The 15740-nt window shown below is 44.4% G+C and overlaps 1 protein-coding gene across 4 annotated transcripts in view; it reads right to left on the bottom strand.

Annotated features, from left to right (window-relative positions):
* DICER1 (dicer 1, ribonuclease III) overlaps positions 1 to 15740 on the bottom strand; it is a 73263-nt gene that overhangs the window by 18338 nt on the left and 39185 nt on the right. For all 4 annotated transcript variants that reach the window (XM_043556947.1, XM_043556949.1, XM_043556948.1 and 1 more), the window contains exons 11-22: positions 13626 to 13758; positions 12058 to 12300; positions 11325 to 11479; positions 8352 to 8484; positions 7295 to 7370; positions 6334 to 6473; positions 4195 to 4374; positions 3777 to 3990; positions 3421 to 3574; positions 1832 to 2014; positions 1443 to 1548; positions 849 to 1024 (exon numbers count right to left, since the gene is read on the bottom strand). In XM_043556947.1, the coding sequence (XP_043412882.1) occupies positions 849 to 1024; positions 1443 to 1548; positions 1832 to 2014; positions 3421 to 3574; positions 3777 to 3990; positions 4195 to 4374; positions 6334 to 6473; positions 7295 to 7370; positions 8352 to 8484; positions 11325 to 11479; positions 12058 to 12300; positions 13626 to 13758 (1893 nt within the window). The remainder of the gene's footprint in view (positions 1 to 848; positions 1025 to 1442; positions 1549 to 1831; positions 2015 to 3420; positions 3575 to 3776; positions 3991 to 4194; positions 4375 to 6333; positions 6474 to 7294; positions 7371 to 8351; positions 8485 to 11324; positions 11480 to 12057; positions 12301 to 13625; positions 13759 to 15740) is intronic.

The following is a 15740-nucleotide window of genomic DNA, read 5'->3' on the forward strand; positions in this document are numbered from 1 at the left end:
CTCCCACTTTGGAGGAGAAACAAGTCCCCGAGGCAGAAATCACCATATCGGAATTCTGCCCCGAGTACGTCAAGGCAGCGGGACGTGGCTCCCTGCACCGCTTTAATCCGCCGCCCGACAGCAAGCGCGGGGTGGGGGCGACGCGCGGGGTTGGCAACGGGACCCGGAGCCACCGTCTGGGCTGGGATCCCAGGCCCTCCGGCTAACGAGCTTGTGATTTACGGAACCTCTCTGCGCCCCGGCTTCCCACACTCGGAAGAGGGCTGACCGCTCCTACCCCAAAGGGCCGTCCTAGTGATTAAATGACCCAAGACAGGCCACGGCATCCGAGCCAGTGTTTGACGCCGAGGCAAGTACTCAGCAAATGCAGCTGTGACTACTACTGTCCTGTTTTAAGATTCCTTAATCCCTGGAACCACTGTGGTCTCCACAATTGGGTAACCGAAATTAATCTGAGTGGTTAAGCCAATAATTTCCTTAGAACGCGGAAACTTTCCTAGCGGGAAGAGAAAAAGACAAAGAACATCTTGAGGCAATTGCCATTTAATATAGACTTGATTTTACAGAAGAGGAAGCGGTCTTCCAATGTCAGCAGGGCAACAAAGAACTGTTTCCGTTTTCGCTCTGACCGCCATCACTGAAGGAGGAACGACCCCCTTCTCCCTGTGCAACTTCACAAGAATGCAGGAATCAAAGGGTGCATTTATTTCATGTATGAGACATCCGTGCTTTCTTTTTAAGCTTTTAAGAACTGTTTTATATAAAATTAAAACCGGAACTTAATTCAGTTCTTTTGCAAACAGGCTTCCATAACCCCGCGCTCCTTCTGGCTGACAGCACAGGCATACCTAAAGTCCACGGGAAGTGATCGGACTCCCACGCCAGCGTCGCTGGCCGTCTGGGCTCTTAGCTCCTCTGCGGTCAGAAGGCAGTGAAGGCGGTAGAGTATGCTAGGGAGACAGACTGCTTTTCTCCACAGTGATGCTGGAATCGGATGTATAGCACAGAGCTCTGGAACCAGGATCTTTGAATAAGCAAAAATGTGGACAAATATAAAGCAAACACACAAAAGAATAAAAAATTAAAGACCAATTTCACTAATGGATAAAGACAAAAATCACGAATATTAATAAAGTCTTACTTCTAAAAACAATCAATCCCTTTTAAGGCTTAAGGCTTAAGGCTGCATGGGATTTAATCTAGGATTTATAAGGATGAATCGAATTTTGCCAGTGGACCAAGTATCAAAGGAAACCCATCATATTTCCAAAAAGCCATTCAAATACAGGTTCACACACGGTATTAGCTAAAACATGACAAAGCCTAAGTGTTGGGGATCTTCCAAAAACTTCCTAAGTCACTCAGTTCAACCTGCTGAGAAAGAAGTCAAACCTAACGTTTCAAAATAGTAAATGATGCTAGAGTAATAGTGAACACATTACCTGTTTATTCTGCAGACTTTCCCACTTGGCTTTTCTCTTCTCAGCACTGCTTAGAGGAAGGGCTTTCCCCTTCTGATTCAAATGGCGCGGTGTCAAAAGATTAAGTCTGTAAGAATTTCAAAATATTTTTATCAAACAAAAAGAAGTATCCCCCTGCCCACCCCGACCCTTCACAGGGGTTCTCTAGCTCAGTGTGCCTACAAATCACCTGAAGAGCTCATTTAAACTGAGGACTCCTGGACCCCACCCTGGGCAGTTCTCTGTGCAAAGAATCTCCCGGTTTCAGAGTTACAGGCAGGCAGTGGGACAGTGACCCCCTATGGTTGTCTGCCGACCTCTGCAAATAGTGCCTCAGGTGACAGTCAAATGCCATCTCTGAAACCCCTTACCTCGAAGATGTGTGGTCCACATCCAGCAGTGGCTGGTTGAGATTGGTCAGATCAAGGTTATACTTTGTTTTATAATATTCTGCAAAGGTTTCATACTCAGGGGAAGGAAATTTACTCAGTGGGGTAAGATCAGTGTATACATCAGCTACATAAAATCGATGAGGCTGATCAAAATTACGGTATCTAAAAAAGAAAAGCAATACGTTTGAGGCAACTATTCTCAACGCGTGTTTTTAATATGAAAATGCAAATTATGATTTTCAAGTTCAAAGGTTAAAAACAATTAGCGTTGATGAACACTTCAATTCCAAATAATATATTTCAAGTGGGTGTAAGATGAAAATTATGTTTATATTAAGTAAAAATCGCTTCTCCATTCCACCCTACGTTATGGTTAACCTCATTGTAAAGATCTCCGATCACTCTGATTAACACATGAAAGCTACATGGCACCTTTAAATCTCTCTTAGTTTCACGAATATATACGGGGCAGAGCACTTTCAATATCCTACCAACCGAGTGAGCAAGCACTCTGCATTGCAAACAGGCTAAACATGAAAGGTGCCTGCCACATACATGCATGAAGGCACCACTCATGTATTAACAGTCTGATGACAGCTGACATTTAAAACAGGACTTTAAGGGGCGCCCGGGTGGCTCAGCCGGTTAAGCGTCGGACTTCAGCTCCGGTCATGAGCTCCCAGTTCGTGGGTTCGAGCCCCGCGTCGGGCTCTGTGCTGACAGCTCGGAGCCTGGAGCCTGCTTCGGATTCTGTGTCTCCCTCTCTCTCTGCCCCTCCCCTGCTAGCTAGCAGTCTGTCTCTGTCTCTCGAAAATGAATAATAATCAAGTCAAAAAACTTTTTAAATATATGATTTTAAGTTGCAAAGAAGAAAAAACAGAAATCAGGAAAGACCGAGTTACAGCCAGTACTCTAATTTTATGAAAGGTTCCTATATTTAAATTTATTGCTCAGAAACTATCCCCTAAATTCTTACAAAATAAGAAAAAAAGCATCCTGATTTACTACTTCATTGCACTTAATACCATTATTCCCTATAAGAAGTTTAAGAAGCTATTGTTTACAATCAAATTCTTTAAGACTTTGGGGATTAAAACAAGGAAGATTTTGGGGTGCCCGGGTGGCTCAGTCAGTAAGCATCCGACTTCAGCTCAGGTCATGATCTCACGGTTCGCGGGTCTGAGCTCTGGGTTGGACTCCGCGCCGACAGCTCAGAGCCTGCTTGGGATTCTCCCTCCCTTCCTCCCTCTCTCCCTCCCCTCGCTCTCTCCTTCCCCTCGTTCTCTAAGAAATAAACTGGAAAAAAAAAAAAGACGATTTTAAGAAAGCCTTTCAACAGCGTGTAGATGATCTGAACTTCACAAAATCAAACCCCTCCACCCATAGTGTTCGAGGTGTGGTTTCTCACAAGAGGAAGTCAGCTAGGGAGAACAGGCCCCACCAGGAAGAGACACCTACGCTTCCCAGGAGATGCATCAACGCCACGGCCCCCCTGGGTTTCCACGCGAGGGAGCGACTCTCCCGAAACAAAGTGCCACCCCCGCGTGGCGCTCCGCTTCGATACTCACCTCGGAATGATGACTGCGTCCTGGTAATCTTCTAATTTAAAAACAAAGGGTGTTTCTTTTGAATACTTTGTGCTGGGAATGCCTATGCGAGCTTCAGATTTCTCAATATCTTCCATGAATTTAAAGTCAATGTCCAAAGTGCTGGAGTCATTCACTTAGGGAAGGAAAAGACTCTTTAGCTCGTTAAAATAGAATACGGGTGGGATTCTTACTTAAGCTACGTATTCGAGTAGGTGTCTAATTTGGAGTGGTCTCTAGTAAGAGATTTCTCTAGCGGCCACCATAAACTAACGTTACGCAAGCTTCCCTTTTCCAGCTAGTATCGGCCAACACGTCAGAGTCTGGGCCCTTCTTACCAACGTTAAGAGGTAGAACACAGTATGCTGAATCAGCGTCTGTGGGTTTAAATTCTAGTGCAGGTTTTTCAAGCCGAAGAATATGAGAGAATATATACTGGTGAAGTCTTGTGATCAACTCAAGCATTTGGAGAGACAACGTGAAACCAGACTTCTTCAACTCAATGGATATGGTGACCTCTCCGGAGCGCGTGTACACAGGAAAGTGCGGGATCTTAGCAAAAAGAAAAATCAAGCATCCCCAGAGTTAACAGGTATTTTATTCCATCACAAATATTTCATTTCAGAGGGGGAACGACGCTATCAATCCGGGGAACAGAAGGGACACCTTGACTTTTAAGTAGCAAACATTCTGAGGTAACGAAAGATAGCTTTAGCCGTTCCCTCTTATCGACAGCAGTCCTAAAGAACTGTCTACCTGAGGTATGGGTTTGGCCGTCAGTATTCCAAAGCATCTCGTGGTATCCTCAGGGGGATAGAGCTTCCGCCTTCTGAAGTTGAGTTCATCAGGTAAGGGTGTCGTCAGAACCATCCCTATCACATACAGGTAACAGGGCTGATCGGGTTTGGGATAGCTATCCCTCAAACATTCCGGAATCTAAAATTAGAAAGAAAACTTAAGCAAGTGTGACAGCCTCTTGTCCAGACACTGGCCAACAAACAAACAAACAAATTTACTTGCAGCTTTCCTAAAAGCTGATGAGAAAAAGGGAAGCAAACACCCAGGGCAGGGGGCCTCATTCCTTAACTCTGGGGGACAGCCAGCGCTGCTCAGGCCTGGGCTCTGGTGGCCCATGGTCACCTCCCTCATAATGCACTGCCGACTCTAACACCATATAAAAACGACCAAACCCTGTAGGGCATTTTCTTAGACACGCTCTTCACTTCAGCTCTTTCTTTTGATCAGAGAACTCTTCCTTGGGGCTTTTAGTCTTTACTCACTGCAGAATAGCAGAAAACATGCAAAATTTTACAAGTCCCACGTAACTGTATTGCTCAGATATCGCCTCTACTATTAACTTTTTGACAGGCTGCATCGTCTTCCAGATGTTTTCCTGTGTGCAAATGTGGATCAACATACACACACACATGTGCTTCATCACCCACGGAATGACACAACAAAGACTGTCGTCACCTTATTTCTTTTATCTCCAATTCCTACAATGAGAACATCTTTCTTGGTCAATACAAATCTGTACCATTTTTAATGGCTATGTAGTTATAGGAGTAAACTGCAGTTTAACGGGCCTGAGACTGTTTCCAAGCTCTCAATAGTCACACGACCCTACGCAACAGAGTCGTGAAGTTTCTGAGGCTCAGGGGCATAACTTGCATCTGTAGTTAAAAGGCACAGAAATACTGGTGAGGAGACAGGGTTATCAGAATGCCAGATAATCCAGAACGTATCTATTGACTAAAACTTATTATGACTGATGACCTTTGTCACAGGAAACAAGCCCAGTGGTCTCCGGGGTAAATGTCGAGTAGGAAGACAGAGAAGCAAGCCCTTGAGGAAAACTGAGGGAAACAAGCATTTCAGGGGATGGGTTAATATTCATAATTTTTAAACAACTGACATGATTTTGAATCTTGAAAATGCTCAGCTGAGTGAAAACTGTCTAAAAAGTAAAATGCTCAACAGCGCTGCAAAAATAAAACAGAAGAACCACACTTCTAGGCTAGGATGAAAAATACACAGCAAAATTTTGCTTTTGTTTGCAGTTCTTTTTTTTTTATGTTTATTTCTGAGAGTGAAAGAGACAGAGCGTGAGCGGGGGAGGGGCATACAGAGAGGGAAACAACAGAATCCCAAGCAGGCTCCAGGCTCCGAGCTGTCAGCACAGAGCCCGACACGGGGCTCGAACCCACGAACCGTGAGATCATGACCTGAGCCGAAGTCGGACGCTCAACTGACTGAGCCACCCAGGCGCCCCTGTTTGTAATTCTTACGGGGGAAAAATCTTGGCAATTTTTTCAATAAGACCTTCAGTCCAGTACGGCTCTGCCCGGAAGTCAGACTCAGGGACGTCTTAGCACATGAATCCTGCCAGGATGCCATAGAGTTAGCCAGACGCGGCACGCTGGCGGAACTGGCTTTGACCGCAGGCGGGCCACATCCTGGCTCCCGACAAATCCTTGTGCGCCCGCACCTTGAGCGGGCACCCTTCCACCTGCCTACCTTACCGTGTAGATCCTCTCTTGTCTTAGTCCCGAACGCAAATGAGGCCAACGTCTTCCCGCTAAAGGGAATGAAACAAAAAACACCTCTCTAAAGGGAATGAACTCATTCTGGATAGAACTTGACAAATGAGGCCAAACTCCTTTTGAGGAGAAATACAAAAGCAATGTCCTAAGTGGGAAAGAGCACAGAGCGCACACGGGAACGAGGAGGGGCTGGCTGATCTGGCAGAAGCTGTGATGGGAGGAAGCGAGCTGAGATCCCAAGCGGGCCAAGTTACAAGGCCTGGGAAGCCAAGCAGGGGAATGCAGATTTGAGGTAGCAGGAAATAAAAAGTCAGAAAGGCTAGATTCATATGCAGTTCTAACCGATACTAACTGCCTTTGGGTAGCACTGTCTTCGCTTTGTGGAACCTGGTCTTCCTGGAACGCTGGTCTCTTCTTCGTCATGTAAATCGAGCTCTTCTTCATATTTAACCGTCTCTTTCCCAACTGGCATCAAATGGTCATCCAGTTCACCTAGGAAATGTACCGAGAATTAACATAAACAATCCGGATTTTGCCTCTCTAATAAGTGAATAATCCGGAGCGGCACGATATTAGAAAGCCACGGGAAGGGGGGTGAAAACTAAAGCAGCTTTGCTTTAATAGCACAGCGTAATCGGGCGTGATGCTTCAGGGAGGCTATTTTGGCGCTCATGTAGTCAACGTGAGGATTACAAACTCTGCTCCAAGATGCAGAAATAACGTCTAAACGAGGCACAGCACAGGGAGTATAGCGCAAGGTGCTGGAATAGCATTGTATGGTGACAGATGGCAGCTACGCTTGCCGGGGGCACAGCATAACGTCCAGACTTGGGGAACCACCATGTCCTACGCCAGAAACTGATGTAACATCGTGTGTTAACTACACTTCAATTAAAAAAAAAAAGTGTTTTTAAATGACGTCTGAACAGAGAAACAGCACTCTGTTTTACAAAGTCTATGGACAACAAGACTTCCCTTTTTTTTTTAAGTGGATTAATTTGTAAACTAAACCGATCTGAGAAAACGACCCATTAAAACACAAACGCTCACAACTCAACAGTTACAAGAAGACCTTTATGTGTTGAAAAGGGGTCAGTAAAGGGAGCAAATACATTACAGGTATTCGCAGGGAAGCTGTGGCCTCAAAGCTGGTACACGTCACAGGACCCTCACGTTACACCGTATTTACGTACGTACGTCCGCCTTCACCAGAGCACAAGGAGAGCAGCGAGTTCAGAGGTCCTTGATGGGCTTTTGTTTTACAAGGGTTTCAACCTTAGTTTTATCTGCATGTGCTTTTCAATCACTCTTACCAATTTTGTGCAGTTTTTCACAGCAAATGAGAGCTACAACTCTTTCGGCCAATCGTATACAGCTCATTGGCGGACCCTGAAAGTAACAAAAAACATTTCCACTGTACATGAGCGTAGCTATCGATCGTTAGCACATACGACTTCTAGGAAGCCTCTGCCCCAGCATCTTTAAAGCTGAACTTTACCAGAGTAAAGTTCTTCATTTTGAAAAATACCAACAAGTTTGTTAAAACCCTGATTTCCACAGTTGAAACGGCCATTTTTAAAAGTCCTGCCCAGTAAAACCTAGATCGGCTATGATGGAGATCTGACAATTTTAATGAATACAGATTTCAGTCAGATTTTAACGTATCTTAGTTCGACTAATCTATGAAGAGGAAACAAACTAAAGATCTATCAAAATGTGACCATAACATACACATTAACAGCACAAATTTTCATATGTAAGAGAAATCAGTCATCCCGGAATATCTGGAAATCAGTACTGGGACCAAGCACAGCAGTTACACAGAGGCAGATTTTCGGGTGAACAACCAAACAACTACAAAAGCCCAAACATATTTAATAAATTCTGCTCCTGGAAGTATCTTAAGCCACAGCTGAGGGATTCGGTCAGAAACGCTGACACTAGTAAGATCTCAGAGGAAACTTTAGGGGTCATCTAGCTATACAGTCTGTTGAGGATCTGAACGTGCAGTTGACCACAAAAGAGACTTATGAACCTTCCCGGGAGAACAGATTTAAAGTGGGGCGCCTGGGTGGCTCAGCCAGGTAAGCATCAGACTTTGGCTTGGGTCACGATCTCATGGTTTGTGGATTCGAGCCCCGTGTCAGGCTCTCTGCTGTCAGTGCAGAGCCCACGTCAGGTCCCATCTCCCTCTCTCTGCCCCCATCCCCCGCACGCTCTCTAAAATAAATGAACATTAAATAAAATTAAGAAAAAAAAAAGATCTAAACCTAAGTTACCTATAACTTGCATTGGCGTAGAGAAGCTGAAAAAAAAAAATCCATTAGTGACATATTTTCAAGGCACAATCATTTCTTTTTCTAAACTTACAACAATGGAGGCTCGAAGAGGTGAGTTAATTGGCAGATAAAGAGTTGAATAAAATGTACCATCAGGCAACTCTCGAGTTCTACATTTAGGAGCTAGATGAGTAAACGGATCACTTGGTAATCTAGCACAGTATCTGTGAAGAAAAAGAAATTCTGATGCTAAATCCACAACTGAGAAATAGGGGAAAAAAATCCGTTTTGGTAGTCATATCCTAAAGTTTAAGTTTTTATGTCCCTCTTCCCCTCTACTGGATTGGTACTGACACGGGAAGTGTGAGTTCACTGCTTCCAACTTTCAGTAAGATGGAACAGTGCCATCCAAAAGAATCGTCTGCCGTGACAGTCGGTGTCAACACTGTCCAACAGAGCAGCCACGGAGCACTTGGAATGCGGTGAGGACAGCTAGGAAACTCACTTCGGATTTTATTTAATTTTGATTAAAGCTAAAACTCGAATTTAAAAAGGCACACCCAGGGCTACCATGCCGCACAGAAACATATCGTGCGGAATCCGTAAGGAGAACACACCGCCAGGGTTTGGTCCTTACTGTCTTATGTGCCCTGGCAAACTACCAGGCCCTGCCCAAGGAGGGCGTCAGAAGAGGCCGGAAGGACAGCCCGGTACTGACATATCGGAAAGCATCAGAACAAGAAGACCGCCCCTGCCCTCCCACCACACCCCACAGCAGTACAAGGAGAGGGATACGGAGCAGGAAGCTAGCTTCAAGGGAGCTGAGACTGAGCAAGGAGGGCACTGGCTGGGACAGGAATGTAATCCAGTGGGGGCACGACTCACACGAGGAGGGCAGCAGAATGAGCAGCTGCCCTGCAAGGTCATGACCCGTGCATTCGGGACACCCAAACACGGCGGCAGCCCTGCGAAGTAGGAGACTGCCTACGTTCGGGGATACTAAACATAAAAGTAACTATTTTGAGGACAATGGGAGTCCTATCTCTCACTATGGAAGAAGCCAGAAACAAAGATGGAAAAGAGGAAAGCTAGAATGAACCCTGTGGTGTCATGGTAAAAGTGGACGTAACAACATAAAGGTAGTCAGGTATGCAAATAAATACAGCTATAAATGTGCATGTGAATACACACACACACACACACACACACACACACGTAGTTTCTAGCTCTGTCGACTAAGGAGCCTGAGAGTAGCAATACTCCAGAGGCAACGAACACACTTAGTGCTCAGACTTTGGTTTCTAAACACCACTCATCTGCCACTAAAAAAACCCAGAAGCTTTTGGAGAAACAGCCAATATCTAGGCTGGGGCAAGGAAAATAGAGGAGTTAAATCTAGAACATCTTAGTGTGCCATAAAATGAGGAAGTGACCAAAGAACAATGGTGATGTAAAAAAGACTAGCTTGAAGGGGCTTCCACGGCCAAATCTGAGATAACTGTAACATCAAAACAAATAATAAATGATAGTGAGCAGCATATAACCCACTCAATAAAACAGAAGTCCCTCAGTTTGTATGAGATAAAAACATTGATAAATAAAAAGAATAAATGAGTGGAGAAAAGAGAAAGCTCTTCGTCACGGCAGAATGCCAGCAAACAGAACAACGGAATCAGAAAATCACCATTTGGCAGATGCCACAGCAATGACCAATTCAGGCCAGAAATATCAATGGATACTTAAACTAATGGGTGAAACCAGGAAGAGGAATAAATTTTACATGGTCTTAAACCACCTCCCCATGAACTACACACTCACTATGGAGGGAGAAAAGGCAACTTTACGACAGAGGAAGCTGCAGACCTTCTGGAAGTGATCAGGAGCCACCACCACCAGTAAGAGCACAAATTGACACTGAGTGCGCCCGGCGGGACGGGATGGGAACAGAGCATCCCTTCTGTGATGTGCCGGCTCCAGTGCACAACCTGGGGCTCAACGTCGGAAAGAGCAGATAAAGCCACGCTGAGAGACGGCCTACAAAATGGCTGGCCTATAAGCTTCAAACGTTTCAAGGTCATTAAAGTCAAGGAAACTGAACTGAAGAATAATTCCAGGCTGAAGGAGACTGGAGAGATGAGAAAAACACACACAACTCCTGATCCTGGATTGGATCCTCTCCCTACCAAAAACATTCTCGCGAAACCTGAATGGGTCTCTCTGGGTGGGGGACGTATGAGAGTTCTCTGCAGTATCCTTGCAACATTTTAAAGTGTGAAATGGTTTCAAATTAAAGAGTTAAAAAAAAAAAATCTTACGTCGGTTGCTGCTTTATTTTGCCGCTGCACAGAAACTTATCCTGATACCTAATCTAGGCATGTAGCTGCTTTTCTTAGCTCTTGGAAAGGTTATTACCAATTCTGGACAAAGTAAATTAGCCCATGATCAGAAATACAAGTTAATGTATCATCGTCTTGTAATATCGCAGCTAATGGAAAATTCAACATCCCTCAACGTTCATGGCACGAGATTTTTCAGGATAAAAAAAAAAAAATTCAGTGAGCAAGGTAAAATTAAATTAAATCTAATTAAAAGAAGCATCCCTTGGGGGCACCTGGGTGGCTCAGGCAGTTGAGCGTCCTACTTGAGCTCAGGTCGTGATCTCATAGTTCGTGAGTTCGAGCCCTGCGTCAGGCCCCACGCTGACAGTTCGGGGCCTGCTTGGGATTCTCTCTCTCTCATCTCTCTCTGCCCCTCTCCAACTTGTGCTTTCTCTCGCTCTCAAAATAAATAAATAAACTTAAAAAAAAAATCATGCCTTCATTAAGTCAGCCTTCCAACAAAACCTAAACATTTATCACCGTGCAATACAGTTTTTACCTTCTGACCAAAAATGAGCATGAGTGGAAAAAAGCAACTTCTTTTCTTTCTCTCACCAAAATATTACAAGCCACAAATGCAAAGACTGGTGATCGTCTGCAACAGGTAAACACTACAATACTCACAGGTGTAGACTTAAACCTTGTAACACTCCTAGGTTCTCCACGCAAGTGACTTCATATCATACCTGTTGATGTGTCCAATGGCCGTGTTGATCGTGACTCGCGGACCACCGTCATCGGGCCTCAACACATATGGCGGGAACACATCGTCATCATCCACGACAGGTTCAACGTCAGTCTCACCCGCATCAACGGACTTGGAACACTTGTTTCTCAAGATCTGGACGTTGTAAAAACAGACTTTACGAGGAGAACAAATGCCGTGTCGCCCTATGTCAGTTGTCTGCCTCTGCACCTACGGAAAACGCTCTCTTGACGTGCAACAGCGCTCTCTCCTAAACATGCTTCAGAATTCCAAAGTCACCTGATGCGGAAACTCCCTCCCGGAGCACTCCCCCCGCCCCAGCTCCAACCGTGGAGACACTCACCGCACGTGCACAAGGTTTGCACGGTACCGTATCTACACACACACACACACACACACACGCACAGGGCCTGTGTCATCACCCTGTGACGGCTCCGCAACTCAGCCCCTCAACTGGGACTGCAGCGCCCACACCAACAGGACACACTTTCCAGGCATTTCCCCCCCCAATCCACAGGACCATTTTCACAGTGGGCTCTCAAACAGTTCGTAAAATAGTGCTGGCTCTGTGGTTGCTTGACTTTTCTCACAATGTACACACTGCACACCCTTGCTGAGACTACGCTCTGCAGGTAAAACTGCTTCTACCCATTTCTTTGCACATAAAAAAAAAAAAACAACTTAAAGACACCCTACTGACTCTCGGAACTTACCTTTTCAATAGCTTTGTATGTTTTAAGGTCTTCTTCAAAACTTTTTATTTTGTCTGTATCTGCTAACATTATGTAATTAGAGATCGGTGCCCTTGCTCGTCCCTTAGATTGAACATAGGATCGATACTCTGTGGGTAAATCAAAACGAACCACCAAGTTGCATTTTGGTATGTCAACACCCTCTTCCACAATGCTTGTCGCAATAAGCAGGTTGGTCTCATGTGCTCGAAATTTCCTAAGTACCTGAAAAGAGTCCACCAAGAGAAGCAATTCTAAGAAATTTCCAAAGGAACGGTGCAGTACCAGTAAGTGAAAACTGCCGTTTCTGACATGAACTCTAGGCGCACTCGATCTTCAAGTCCAGGCTAAAGACGACAGCAGCACACAAACACCAAGACGCATGAGCACGTGTGCAGAGAGACTCTGGTTTATTTTCAGCTGAGCACGACTTGAAAAATCAGAGTGCCCTTCTGCTGTACACAAGTATGCACGAGCCACAGAAAACCTTCCGGGCGGAGAGGCTGGCTTCTTCAATGGCCACCACAGAACGCAGCCAACAGTGACCAAACGAATCCGCTTCTGGAGTCCTGCTGATACTCTGACCTCACATAGGGTATCTTCCGGCCGTGACACTGTGCCAACGGCCTCCCAAAGATGTCAAGACTCTTTCACTAGAATCCCTAAAACACTTGTAATTCAAAATTACAAGTAAGGCATTACTTACTTTTTGGCATCTTGGGACATTTTGGATTTAAGGAATCAGAACTACTCATTAAAAAAGGTAAGTGAAACATTTTTTATGTTAGATTTAAAATAACACCATTTCCCAATCTAGGAGAAGTTAAATTATAAAGTAAGCTGCCTTTTAAACAGATCTATCATACTGGCTGTTAGACTCTTCAAACTTGGAATATTATCAAATAGCTACGACATAGAAAACGAACGCCAACGTGAATTAGTCTACCTTGAAGTTAAATAACAAACTTCAAATAAAAACTTTTTGTTTGCCAGCCAGAGCACTATATTAGGTTTCCCATCTTTACAATGCTGTCTCCTATATTAAAATCTTAGAATGTATGAAAAACTTTAAGCCCAAATCTTTAAGATATACCGTTATTTTTGAAGTATTCAAGGCAGAACTTTAAACAGAAAACAAAACACTTTATAAGAGAACAAATTCATTTTGTAGCTCCGTCATAAGCAGTCAACAGGAGTTACGGTTACACATGCTTTGTTTTTCTAGGAAATGCCATCAGTCCAATAAAGGAAAATGAAATGGTTGATGGTAATTAAGACCAAATTGATTTCCTAGACGGCTATTCTAATTCTGAACATATGAATCACCAAACAGCTACCTCATAGGAGACGGCTAGTCTATCTACGAGCAAGTATTCTATGCGACCGAAAATGCCGCCAAGCAACTATGAAGAAAGGGAGCTCCTAGGAGCGGAGTTCGTGTGTGTGTGTGTGTGTGTGTGTGTGTGTGTGTGTGTACATATGTATGTATGTATACGTATACACATATATTCTGAAAATTGTTACTGTACAATTATTTCAACTTAAGTTACCTCTTCCTGTTTTCTGAATTCTGCTTCCATCTGTTTGTTACGAGGCTGATTCTTTCCAATGCCATGTCCAGTTATAAAATTGCTGCTGATGTAAGCCAGCTCTGGATCTTGTTTGCCAGCTTCCTTTATCAATCTAAGAAAATTACATACATTTGGAAGTTAAGCATTGCTGAGGGAGAAAAAAAAAATTTAAACTTTTTTGTTTGTGAGGTCTCCCTTAAAATTGAAATTACGTGTATTTTTTGCCAACATACCTAACACAATGGGTCTTGGTGGTTTTTGTTTTTTGTTTTGTTACGTTTTGTTTTCAACTAGCTTAAACAGAAATCACTGCCACTCTTCACCGCGTCGATCTGTGGACCAAACACTGGTAACGCCAAATACAGGGCTGATTTAGCCTGCCGAACAAAATGGCCACAGTACGTCCAACTTTCTCATTTGGCAGTGAGGACTTACTAGGAATGTAGCCCAGTAGGGGACAGAGCTAGGCAGGGAGAAACATGGAATCCTCAAACATCTTGGCCTCAGGCCAGGACCTATCATGAAAAAGCCGCACACACTTCTCTGAAAGCTCAATGTTCTTCTCCACACACACACACACACGCACACACAACTTGCGGCTGCAGTCAAGCCCCTGTCTCTACGGACAAACTTATGCAGAATGCGTACCAACACCCTGAGGCCAAGAGGGGATTCAGAGGCGGAGGCGAGGGAAACCTCATTCTCCGGCTACATGCACTAAGAGAGCTCCTGCTGTGTGCGAAACAGCATGGTTATTTTAATCTCACCACAACGCCCTGTATCACTGGAAGCAGAGCTCCAGGGCAACGGATGCCTGTCTGCTGAGGCGCGCCTCCAGGCCCAACACTTTCCTGCCCCCAGGCCGCTGACACCCCGCCCCCACCCCAGTTCTGCACAACAGAACACGCCAGACTTCGGCATGGCAGTCGGTGCCAGAGTCCCCATCCCATCCTGTCACGGAAGACAGGCTCCCCGACTCGTCCCTCCTCCTGCCTGTTGCTCTGTATTAATCCAGAACGCCAGTAACCTAAAGCGGGCCTTCTGGTTGAGAGATGGAAGAAAGCTACAGGAGGGGGGTCACGTTACTCGGGGACAGAGGTTAACAGTTAGTGTTGCCATTACAGCTATTTTGGAAATATCCACATTCAAAAACTCAGCACACGGGATAAATGGTTCCACACCTGACATAAGTGATTCCAGATGGTTCTTCTGAAGTCATACGCATAGTATAAATTCCTAATAGAAAATTGCATTTTTAAGTCAAACCATTCTTTTTTTTTTTTTTTTTTTTAAATACATGAAACAGACTAATATCAAAGAGCTGGAAGAAACCTTGAGTGGCCATCTAGAATATCTCCCTGCCTCCAGATCAGCCAAACACATGCATGTCTAGGTTAGTTTACACGTCTGTTCTACATTCAAATACTTAAAATGTTCAGAATCCGAAACCTCCTTAATATGTTCCAAGCTTTGTTTAGTTATTATAATAAGCTTACGATGTCAGTAACAGAAAGAAGCGTTAGAGGCCAAGAAATCGCGTGCCTGAAATACAAAATTTATTATCTTAGAAATAGGTACTTCCAAAGGATCGTGTATGCAAATAAGCATCAAGAGGTTAAGAAATGCACTTCATGTCAGAGAGTAGGCAAAATAATTAACTCAGTCAGGCAAAGGATGTGTTTTACTTTGCCAAAATGATCACGTTAGCAGATTTCAACGAGCTGAGAAGCAGAGGGCACTAAGAGTAAACGTATTTCTCCTACTGAAACTCACATCAGTACCGCAGAGGACAGAAGAGACAATATGCACGTTAACAAACCCAATCTCTTGTAAGCAGTAGTTAAATGCTATAGACTTATGATGATGGTGTTTAGAGAGGAAACTTTATCAGATAAATGAGGGGATGCCTAATCACACTCCTCAGACAAAGCTATAGGCTTCCGGAGAAACGAGGATGGTCAGAGAGCTCACAAGTGAGTTACGCAAACTGCTGAGAGACTCCGCCGCACCATGAACAGAGGCCACGAAGTCTTACTTGTTTCTTTTGAGTTTCACACTGAGTTTCTGTCAGCTGTCGCACAAGCAAGCGGTTCA

Source organism: Prionailurus bengalensis, chromosome B3, assembly GCF_016509475.1.
Source record: "Prionailurus bengalensis isolate Pbe53 chromosome B3, Fcat_Pben_1.1_paternal_pri, whole genome shotgun sequence".
NCBI lineage: Eukaryota > Metazoa > Chordata > Mammalia > Carnivora > Felidae > Prionailurus > Prionailurus bengalensis.